At 45.0% G+C, this 12,094-nt stretch overlaps 1 protein-coding gene across 2 annotated transcripts in view; it reads right to left on the reverse strand.

The window, feature by feature from the left end:
* TRIM14 (tripartite motif containing 14) overlaps positions 1–12,094 on the reverse strand; it is a 29,598-nt gene that overhangs the window by 13,287 nt on the left and 4,217 nt on the right. For both annotated transcript variants that reach the window (XM_049627059.1, XM_049627065.1), the window contains exon 3: positions 2,578–2,811. In XM_049627059.1, the coding sequence (XP_049483016.1) occupies positions 2,578–2,811 (234 nt within the window). The remainder of the gene's footprint in view (positions 1–2,577; positions 2,812–12,094) is intronic.

The following is a 12,094-nucleotide window of genomic DNA, read 5'->3' on the forward strand; positions in this document are numbered from 1 at the left end:
TCCTTCCTTCCTTCCTTCCCTCCCTCCCTCCCTCCCTTCAATATTTTACTTGTTTTTGAGAGAGCACAAGAGTGGGGGGCAGAGAGAGAGAGAGAGGGACAGAGGATCCGAAGCAGTCTCTGCGCTGCCAGCAGCAAGCCTGATGTGGGGCTTGAACTCACGAACCATGAGATCATGACCTGGGGCGAAGTCAGACGCTCAGTTGGTTGAGCGTCCTATCTTTCAAGCCAGAGGCTGGGCATCATCTTGCATCTCCCCCCCTCCCCCACCACCACTTCCAATCACCAATCCTGTTGCATCTCTCAAACCTGCCTGCCTCTTCCCATCCTGACACCCCTCCACTGGCCCAGGCCACCTCAGTCCATCCTCCACTCTGTCACCAAAGTGACCTTCCAAAAGCATTAAACCGACCAGGTCCTTCCCCAGTTCACAACACTCCTCACGTATCTTTACAGGACAGTCTAAACCCCATGACCAGGCACATATGGCCCTTGGCTAACTAGCCTTGGCTTCCTGGTCCAGCTGCATCTCCCAACACCCCCTCCTCCCTCGTATCCTTGCCTGGCTAAACCCCCGCTGCTGCCCAGCCTGCCAGGCTCTCACATGCACATGATTCCTTCCTGTCTGGGATGTCCTCTCTGCTCTGTCCCTCTGTATATCCCCAGTGGCCTCTCCTCATGCTCCCACACTGAGCTCCACTGTCACCTTCCCTTAGAAGTCTTCCCTGACCCCCCATACAGAATTGGACATTTCTTGGACATACTTTTGATAGCTTACTTGGGCTGCATTGTAAATAAATGTTTCTGAGTATGTCTCCTGACCCATGAGCTCTTAATGTCAAGCAGGGGCCTGGTGCGAACAGGTTGCTCAGTATGTATTTGATGAATACGTGAACAAACAAATAGAAGGGGGGAATGACAAATGACGAATATCAGTAGTTCTGGCACCAGAGAATAAAGAAAAAAGATGGCAAAGCCCTGAAACTGTATCTATGATAAAAGAATGGGGCGCCTGGGTGGCTCAGTCGATTGGGCGTCTGACTTCGGCTCAGGTCATGATCTCGCGGTCCGTGAGTTCGAGCCCCGCGTCGGGCTCTGTGCTGACAGCTGAGAGCCTGGAGCCTGTTTCAGATTCTGTGTCTCCCTCTCTCTCTGACCTTCCCCCATTCATGCTCTGTCTCTCTCTGTCTCAAAAATGAATAAACGTTAAAAAAAAATTTTTTTAAGAGAAACATTCTTCTCCACAGAAGCATCCTTTTGTGTTAGATATCCCTACAAAGTACCATTATTTAAAAAACAAACAAACAAATGTACCCCACTGTGCATCTAGCCCCTCTTAAGGCATAATATCCACTGTGCCTAGGAAAGTACCTCACCCAGAATTTTTCTTAGATTTAGTTTTTTGTTAGCTAACAATGACACACGGAAGCCAAACTGACCAAGGCCACATAAAGGCACAAGACTAGAAATATCTGCCAGGGACTGGCTTAACTGGTTTTGTACTGACTGACTGATTTGTCTGTCTTATTTTCCAGCCACAGTCTAATCTGTGATTACACTCCAGGACACCTTTAGTTATGCTTTGCCTTCTCCCACAAGCCTGTAAAGAATCTCATGAAGGCTATCTAATACTGTGAGATTTTCCTTTATAATCAGGAAAATTAGGTGAAGAGAACGCCAGGATAAGAACATAAGCTAGAAGCCAGAGTGAGACGAGGAACAAGATGTATGCCACCAAGTCTTAGCCAAGCTGTTTGAAACATATTTAGCTCTGAGATTCCCAGAAGCCTTGGCAAGGAAGGAAACAGGAAGAGTTCCATGAGGAGGAAAGCAATCCAAGCACACTGGAGGCTGCATGGGAGCACTGGTGCGAGAAGGAAGTTTCTCCCGTGGTTCCTTGAAAACACAAACACCACTCACAACAACATGTGTTCACTAATACAGCAATGAATCACAGGGGCTATTTCTTAGACTCTCCCTTGGTATAAGGGAAGAGTCTCCAACAAAGCCCAGTGGCCAAGGAGTAGGATCCTTCTCTCCCCTTTGAGCAAACTGTGATTCACCTCGTGGAGCCTGCTCAGGAGCTGAAAGGACACCTACCCTTCCAGGAGGGGGAGGGTCTCAAATAAGACTCTACAGGCAGAGGGCCAGGCAGTGGGGCCTCGTGGCTCTGCAGTCAGGCAGACCTGGGCTCTGATCACAGCTCTGCCACCTACCAGCTGTGTGACCTCAGACAAGTCACTTCACCCTCCCTGAGCCTCAATTTCTCATTCATAAAATGGGGTGAGAATATCCACGTTGCAGACTTCTAGTAAATATTAGAGCTAAGATACACAAAGTGATGGGAACATAGAGCCTCTCCCCTGCCCCCAAATGGTGGCTGTTAATGTTATTTAATTAGTCCAGGATGTATACACTGTTCCTAACAAAGCATATTTTCTTCCCACTGGTGTAGGGGCAAGAAAACTTGCGTGCTGATTCTCTGTGTATTTACTTGGTGTGTAAATACTGTGTTCCAGTGACCAACGTGAAATGCTGGTGGCAGGGATCCACCGTGAGGGCAGAAATCCAGCATTACCTGCAGCAGCTGGACAGGACTGGGCTCCTGGCTGATCCTCCAGACCCTGCTGGAGAGTTTGTTCATGACGTCTATTTGCTCTCCACAAGACTCGATTTGCTCCCTGTACACCTGGAGGGTAAGCTGCATGTTTTTATCAATGAATTTCTTTGCCAGCGCTTCCTCTTCATCAAGTAGCAATCTGAGTTCAGTGAATTTTCCTGTCAGCCAGGTTTTACTCGACTCTGCATGAGCCTAAAAAGAAACCAGTTACAGATGACATCATTGCCAACCAGGAAATCCGGAATAGTCAACATGAAAAAAATTGTAACTTCTAAAACGTGAGTTCAGCAAGGTGGCTGGGCAAGTAGAAGATCAGCTTGTTAAAACTCAAGCTTTCCAAAGTGCCAGCTATCACCAATTGGAAAATACATGGGGAAATAAAGATGGTCGGACGAAAAAAAAATAGGACAACACCTAAAAATAAATCTAACAAAAATTGTAATGACCTACATAAAGAGAAGAATAAAATTGTATTGGAAGACATTTAAAAAACAAAACAAAACACCAAACCTCTGAATGTGTAGAACAAAAAACCATTATCTGTGGCTAGAGATGCTACTTGTCTCCAAATTGGTCTACAAATTCACTGTAATCCCAAAGTCTTAATTAACAATGCAGATTAAACAAATATTAAATTATGGTAGGGAAGAATAAGCACAAGAAAAGCCAAAAATTTTTAAAAAGATCAATGAAGGATGAGCTGCCTTATTAAATATGAAAACAAGGGTGCCTGGGTGGCTCAGCAGGTTAGGTTGTCCGACTTCCACTCAGGTCATGATCTCACAGTTCATAGATTCAAGCCCCGTGTCAGGCTCTGTGCTGATAGCTCGGAGCCTGAGGCCTGCTTCAGATTCTGTGTCTCCCTTCCCCACTTGTGCTCTCTCTCTCTCTCAATAAATAAATAAAAACATTAAAACAATTTTTAAAAAAAGTGAAAATTTTCCTAAGAGGGAAGGTTCTGTACAACCACATGACAAGTAACAAACTACACAGGTTTATTATCCATAACTTATAGTAAAAAAAAGAAATCATTCGATTGAAAATGGACCAAACACATGCCAGTGCCAATAACTGTATGAAGAGGTACTCAGCCTCTCAAACAATCAAGGAAGTGAGCAATGTAAGCAGAAAATATTTTCTGGCCATCAGACTGGAGGAATCTTAACTGATGGACAATAGCAGAGTCTGAAATGGTGTGGGGAGTAGGCACTCACATACATGGTGGGTGGTAGCATCTGTTGGCAATGCACTTTTAGGGCAATGTGACAATATCCATCTTTTAAATGCATATGTCCTTTGATGCAGCAATTCCTCTTGAAGGAATTGATCCTAGAAAACATTTTCACATGTGCATGAAGGTTTGTGTACCAAGATGCTCATACAGCATTGTCGGTGATAAAGTTGGGCAAAATTTTCATTTTGGGAAATACATGTGTGTTTATTATACACATTATGAGGCATTCATGCAACGATAATATGTAGTGATTAAAAAGAATGCAGTGTTCTGATACATGCTACAATTGGATGACCCGGGAAGATATGTTAAGTGAAATAAGCCAGACACAAAAGGACAAATATTGTATTATTTCCTTTCATAAAATATCTACAATACACCAGTTCACAGAGACAGGAAATAGATTAGAATTTGCCAGGGGCTGCTGGGAAGGGAAGTAATTGCTTATTGGTTAGAGTTTATATTTAAGATAGTGAAAACTTTTTGGAAACAGACAGTGGTTATGAGTGTACAACACTGTAAATGCAGTTAGTCCCACTGAATTTTACACTTAAAAATGGTTAAAATCATAACTTTTATGTTATGTATATTTTAACACACACACACACACACACACACACACACACACACACCCTGCACAAAGAATTCAGGGGATCCATATGTCCTGGCACTGAAAACTCTCCAAGACACCACATGAAAAAGAGCAAGTTACACAATAATATATACAGGATGATCCTATTTATATAAAAGATAACTAAATAAAAATTATATATGGATACAGGTATGCCTGCTTTCTGAAAGTCTGCGTTAGTCCACTTTGACCTTACGAAAGCTACATTAGTGTGGTAATAGTTTTTGTCCCAAAAGTGAAAACGTTCTTCAGATTTCTTTTGGTTAGAAAACAGGCATTTGGTTAGAAAACAGTCTTTTGTAAAAGTGAAGTGGTTTTACTCAAACGTTTGAAAAGCGGGAGATGCTCTTTATGCCATTTCTACAAGGTTTCACAGAACACTCTACTTTTGGATAGCAGGGGAAACCTGTATAGGCAAATATATGTCTGCAAGTGCATTCCAATGTCTGTTAGTTCTGGTCATGCTTGGGAAGAGGTGTGAGGATTAGGGGGATGGCGAAGAGGAACTCCCACTTTGTAGTTTCTATAGTTCTATACTATATTCTAATATACTACGATTAACATTTAAAAAAATGAACATGTGTTCATACACTACTAGTACAATTAAAAGATAAAACAGAAAATCATTAAAAAAACCAAAAGCAAAACATAGGCCTCTTTCCTACACCTAACAGAATAGCGGCCTTTGGTACTTGGGGAGGCACCGGGGGTGGGGGTGGGGATGTGGTGTGGACAGGCTCCCCGTGATGTCATGTTCTCTTAGTGGGGCAGGAACACGTGGTTTGGCATGATCTGTGGGATGAGTTCCTGAAGTCCCGTTTCCTATACAGTGCTCTAGGCAGTGGTTAGGTTCTGAGGCTAGCTTATACCAACCATATGCAACCTAGGTTAAATTGCCATTGGGCTAGCCTGGGAATTAGCCTACACTTACAACAGGGTTTCTATGGGCCAGTGAACCTGGACACAAATATATCTCTACTGAATGACCCAAATGAAGGAAAGAAAATGTGTTCCAATCTCTTGATTTATAAACACATTTTGGAGGCAATGTAAGTAATTGGAAGACCTTTCTATAGAAACTAAGAGAGCAAATAATTTCCCGACGAAGCTATGCTCCAAGCAGTTTCTATAGCTCTACTTTTTTTTAAAGATTTTTTTATAGGTAATCTCCCATCCAACGTGGGGCTCGAACTTAAACCCCGAGATCAAGAGTCACATGCTCTTTAAAAACTAAGCCAGCCAGATGCCCTCTACAACTCTACTTTATAAACACATTGTTATAACTCTCACTCCAGGAATAACTGTTTGAAAACATCCACAAGAAAACTTATTTTTTATTTTTTAAAGTTTTTTTTTTTTAATTTATTTATTTATTTTGAAAGGGTGGGGAGGGGCACAGGGAGAGAGAATCCCAAGCAGGCTCCACACTGCCAGCATGGAGCCCGATGAGGGCCTAGAACTTGTGAACCACAAGATCATGACCTGAGCCAAAACCAAGAGTCAGATGCTTAACCAATTGAACCACCCAGGCACTCCTCTATAAGAAAACTTAAGGTGTAAGCAGATGAGGCTGATTATGCAAATGGTTAAAAAGAATTTGGCTCAGGTCATGATCCCAGGGCTGTGGGATTGAGCCCTGAGTCAGGCCCTGTGCCAAGTGTGGAGTCTGCTTGAGATTCTCTCTCTCCCTCTGCCCCTCTCCCCAACTCATGTTGTCGCTCTGAAAAAAAAAAAAAAAAAAAGAACAAGAGAGACAGAGTGAGAGAGAGACACACACAAAGACTGGGAGGGAGAGGGAGAGAAGTGGGAGGGAATTCTGGCAAGGAGATAAGGAAGTATGTGTCTGGTTTGGACCACGTTGGTTCAAAGTGAAACCGTAGCTCGCACTGGAGCGGGTGGGGCTGGGTGAGCGCCTGACAGTCTAGTTGGGAAGGTAACGGGCTGGGGAGGGAAGGCACTCGGGCATCGATGAAGCGCACTCATGGGAGGGTGGGGGATTTTGCACATGGAGTGCTGGCTGCTATGTGACTCCATCTCTGCCCAGGGCCCTGGAGGCCTGTCTGGGTCCCGTGGAGGGTGAGGAGCCTGTGAGGAAAACGGAAAGAGCTGTTTTGCTGATAATTCAGTAGGACTTTGGACAACCTTTCTGTGGGCACCTGTCAGGGGCATCCCACTGGGGAAGACAGGTGTGCTGTCGACCCCTGCCCTCTCCACTTTAGCTACGCCATCCCGACCACTCTGTTATGTGGCAGTGGCCTGCAGGAAGAAGCAGAGGGGAGGCCATGCCCAGCAGGGGTGGTAGAGACCGGTGGCATCGTCAGTGTCAACAGCAGCATGGCTGAGTCTACATCTTCCCGTTCCCCCTCTGGCAAAGGCCACTTTCTGTCACATCACTGGTCCCCTGACCCTAATCTGTGGTTCAGGCTCTGCAGCTCTGTGGGTCACAGGGAAAGGCATAAAGCCAGGAATGGAGGCTGTTTATTTCCCTGCCCAGGGAGCCAGTCTAGGCCCATGTGACTCAGGTCCATTTCCTGTCCTTCCCCCAGCACTACTCCAGAGGGAGAGGGGCTGACTCCTGAATTTCCAGGATCTTCCTTCGGGCTGGGTCTGATCAATGGGAGGAGGGACTAGAAGGAGGCAAGAGAAGGCAGCATCCAGGGTGTCCCTCCCACCAGGGTGGTTTTTCCACAAGAAGGTATATTCCTGCATCCCTTCTACCCTCCAGCTTCCACAGGACAGGCCCACTCTGGTTCCAGTTCCTGCAAAGGTATCTTGGCCCCTGCCCCCGGTTATCCCATCTTTTCCCTTGGCCTTGCCGGCCACATGTAAAGGTGCCTCCTGCTGATGCTACTGCCTCGCTGCCCCCTGGCTGGTTTCTCCACCTTTCCCACGCTGGCCTCCATTCCCTGCATTCATCCCCTCGAAGTGGCTTCTGTCTTCCTGGATGGGCCTTGATAGATACAGCTGTGGCCCCAGGTCCACCTCTGCCTTCCTGTGTGACTGGTGGTAAGTCACTTCTCTTCCTGGGTGGCCCCATCTCCAAGGGCCTTTCAGCTCTGGAAGTCTGTGCCCATCCTAACTTCCTACCTAGGTCTGGACGTGACAGACAGTAATCAAACTTAACTACAAATTTATCTATATAGTATATATATTTATATGCTCCCCCCTCCTTATAACGGTATCAAAAGTTCCCTGGAATAAAGTGGGAAGATTCAGAAAGAACATAAGCACTCCCATCCCTGTTGAGTTAGGGTAGCAGGTAAGTGTTGAGTTTTCCATCCACCTGCAGGTACCGGCCCTCTGAGGAGCCACAAAGGGGAAGCAAATAGCCTACCAACAAGGATGTCAGAGAAAATCATTTAATGGGTGTTGGTTGAGGATTAATGAGGAAGGTCCTCTTGATTGTTCTCTGGGAAGAAGGGGTTAGTTGGGCGTGATCATTGGTTTGTAGACAATGGGCTTTGGACCGTGTATAAACTTTACTGTTTTTAGTTTGTGGACAAAGGTGTTTTATGGATTAATTTTCAGGTGAATGACCTTTCCCCTAGTAATGCCTCTAGGAAAGCAAGTACAGAGCGGCATGGTTTCCCTTGAGCTTTCTTCCACACACCACACTAGCTACAGTTCAGCAGAATGCCTGAGAGTCCTTATAAACATTTGTGCCTACTGAGCCAGACGAATCATTTCCAGGAATGCGTCTGAAGAGAATAAGTAAAAAATGTTCACTGCAGTGTTATTTTACATTAATGGAAAACTGGAAATGATCTAAATGTTCAACACTGGGGAAATGGCTTAATCATGGTAGATCCATATAATGGAATATACAGCCTCTAATACTGACATTGATAAAGAACTTTTAATGACACAGGGAAGTGTTATGATCTTAAGCAAAAACAAAAACCCCATAAGTAAAATGACATATAGTTTTGGTCAATAAGAGAGAAGGAGCTGATGTGGAAAATCCCCCTTCCTAGTTCAAATACATAGAAATGCTGATAAAATGAGCAAATTTTTAAATTCCACGACCAAGCTCAAAAACCAAAACCAGACCTACAAACAAACAACAAACAACAGAAACCCCTAGTTGCCCGAAACAAAGAGAGAACCTGCTGTAAGAGCTACGCAGAAGCTGAGCTGAGTGACCCCAGGAAGGGCAGAGGAGCGTATGACAGCCACACCACACTGGGGGCCTGGTCGTCTCAGAGGATGCTCTGGGCACCTGTCACCTGCACCAAGTCAGGTGCACAGACAGCCCCTCCATCCAGGAACGAGGCACTGGGAAAACTCCACCCACTGGCCTGAGGAAGGGGCAAGGAATCTTCTCATCCATCAAGGGTCATGGGTGAAAAAGAGAGTCATCGGCAAAACACATAAACCAAACAACAGGCTTGTATTGAGAAGAATTCAAGTCCTAGTTCATAGACCCTCAAAACTGCAAAATTCATATATAAAAACAGGTCTGTAACTACTGAAACTGATAAGAGTACACTGCAGATGCTCTGGCTTCAGGGCTCTTAAGGCGAGCTCCCACAACCCAGGGGTACAGGACACCATGCAAAACACCTACTGAGGGCAGCAAGGTGAAGATACAAGTAGCAAACCACACAAGGAAACGAGCCAACATGCCTTAGCTCCAAAGTGGGGATATGATATTAGAACTGTGTAGAGGATATGTCTCAAACTATATCAATGCGTATACATGTACAGAGAAAAAAATATCAAAATGTGAACAGTAGTTGGCTTGAAGTGTGGCTGAATCTTTAAAAATTCCAGTAAAATTAATGTACAGTGTTAAGTTAGTTTCAGGTGTACAATACAGTGATTCAACAATTCTATACATTACTCAGTGCTCATCATTACAGGCATATTCTTAATCCCCCATCACCTAGTTAAGTACGGCTGAATTTTTAAACCTCTGGGTTTTTTTTAAGTCTATTTATTTGAGAGAGAGAGAGAGAGACAGAGACAGAGCATGAGCGGGGAGGCGCAGAGAGAGAGAGAGAGAGAGACAGAGACAGAGACAGAGACAGAATTCAAAGCAGGCTCCAGGCTCTGAGCTGTCAGCACGGAGCCTGATGTGGGGCTCGAACCCAGGAACCGCGAGATCATGGCCTGAGCGGGAAGTCAGAACCTTAACTGAGCCATGCAAGAGCCCCTAAACCTCTGTTTCTTAACCAGGAATGGAAATATAAATGCCCCCAGGAGCCAGACTGGTAACACAGTGAGGGAGGTGCTCAGGTGGGGGCTGGGAGACTTGGAGACAGGTGTCCTTCCAGTGGGAGCACCTAATCAGCTCTGACAGCACCCATGTAGGAGCGCAGGTGGAGGACGGCCACATCTTCATACTTTTTTACATCTAAATTTTTATACAGATCAACCAATCAACCCGTTTCAGCTTTAAAATGCTGACCACGGCAGCACCTGGGTGGCTCAGTTGGTTGAGTGTCTGACTTCGGCTCAGGTCATGATCTCATAGTTCGTGGATTCAAGCTCCAGGTCAGGCTCTGTGCTGACAGCTCAGAGCCTGGGGCCTGCTTTGAATTCTGTGTCTCCCTCTCTTTCTGCCGTTTCCCTGCTTGCAGTCTGTCTCTCTCTCAAAAATAAACAAACATTAAAAAAAAATTAAAATGCTGGACATTAATCTCATTCTTTTTATTATCTTTTTTTAAGGTTTATTTTTTATTTTTTTAATTTTTATTTTTAAAAAAAATTTTTTTAACGTTTATTTATTTTTGAGACAGAGAGAGACAGAGCATGAATGGGGGAGGGTCAGAGAGAGGGAGACACAGAATCTGAAACAGGCTCCAAGCTCTAAGCTGTCAGCACAGAGCCCGACGTGGGGCTCGAACTCACGGACCACGAGATCATGACCCGAGCCGAAGTCAGCCGCTCAACCGACTGAGCCACCCAGGCGCCCCTATTTATTTATTTTAAAAGAGAGAGAGAGTGTGTGCACATGAACAGGGGAGGGGCAGAGAGAGAGGCAGGAGAGAATCCTAAGCAGGCTCCAAGCTGTCAGCCCAGAGCCCAAGGCGGGGCCGAACCTATGAACCATGAGATCATGACCTGAGCTGAAATCAAGAGTTGGACACTCACCTGACTGAGCCACCCAGGTTCCCCTTCTTATTACCTTCTGAGGGCCACTGAGCTGTACGTCCAATAAACCATATACAGATTTGCATGCTGAAAACTACAAAATGCTGTCAACCCCCCCAAATCTAAATAAATGAAGAGGGGTGTGGTCACAGACTGTAAGATAACATAGTAAAGATGTCAGCTCTCTCCAATTTGATAAACATGCTGAACACAATTCCTACCAAAATCCCAACAAAGCAGACAAGATCATTCTCAAACTTAAATGGAAAGGCAAAGGAACTAGAATAGCTAAAACAATTTTGAAAAAGAATCCAGCGGGAGGTATCAGTTATTTCAGGACTTCTCACCTCTAGCAATCAAGACCATGTGATGGTAGAGGGATAGATTCGTGGATCAATGGAGCCGAATAGAGGACCCAGAAATAGCCTCAGCCAACTATGGCCAACTGACTTTTGACAAAAGCAATTCAATGGAGAAAACACAGTCTTTTCAACAAACAGTGCTGGAGGAATTGGATACCCGTAAGGAAAAAAAAAAAAAAAGACCTTTGAGCTAAATCTCACATCTTATGCAAAAATTAGCTTGACAAGAATCATGGACTTCAATGTAAAATTATAAAACTTTTCGGAAAAACAAACAAACAAACAAAAAAAACCCAAGGCGGAAATCTTTGGGATCTAGGGCTAGCCAAAGAGTCTCAGTCATGACAGCAAGAGCACAATCCATACAAGAACACAATGGATACCCTGGACTTTTTTTTTTTTTTCTTAATGTTCATTTACTTACTTATGAAAGAGAGAGTGAGCGAGCGAGCATAAGCAGGGGAGGGTCACAACGGGAGGGGGAGGCACAGAATCCGAAGCAGGCTCCAGGCTCTGAGCTGTCAGCACAGAGCCTGTTGCAGGGCTCAAACTTACAAACTGTGAGATCGTGACCTGAGCCGAAACCAAGGGTTGGATGCTTAACCAACTGAGCCACCCAGGCACCCCTGTCAATTCTGGTTTTGATACTGCGCTGTATGTACGTAAGATCTAACCCGTAGGGCAAACTAGGTGGAAGGTACACAAGGCTTCTCTGTACTACCTTTGCAACATCCTGTGAATTTGGAATTATTTCAAAATGAAAGTTTAAAAGTTGGAGGAGAAGACTAAAAGAAAGAAAATTCCATTCCTTAGAGGAAGCTGAAACGGGCCCCCTTAGACTCTCCACATGGGTCCTAACTCTTTCCTGGGGAGCCCCCAACCATACGTGCTCAGAGATTTGCAGACAGTGAATCTGTATCCCAATTCTGTTCTAGCTGCACAGCCCAAAGCACTTCCCCCATCCCTTGCCAAATCTTTTCAAACCACTATTGGTCTGAGCCCGGAGAAATGCTCTTGAAGACATGAGCGTCACTATGAATAATGAAGCTGGGGCCACAGGTATAAACCACAACTGTCCCCAGCACACTCCGGCATGCAGTCACAGACAGTGGATGCTGGGCCAACAGGAGGTCAATTCTGTGGCCTGGCCTG

Source organism: Panthera uncia, chromosome D4 (assembly GCF_023721935.1).
Source record: "Panthera uncia isolate 11264 chromosome D4, Puncia_PCG_1.0, whole genome shotgun sequence".
Taxonomy (NCBI): Eukaryota; Metazoa; Chordata; class Mammalia; order Carnivora; family Felidae; genus Panthera; species Panthera uncia.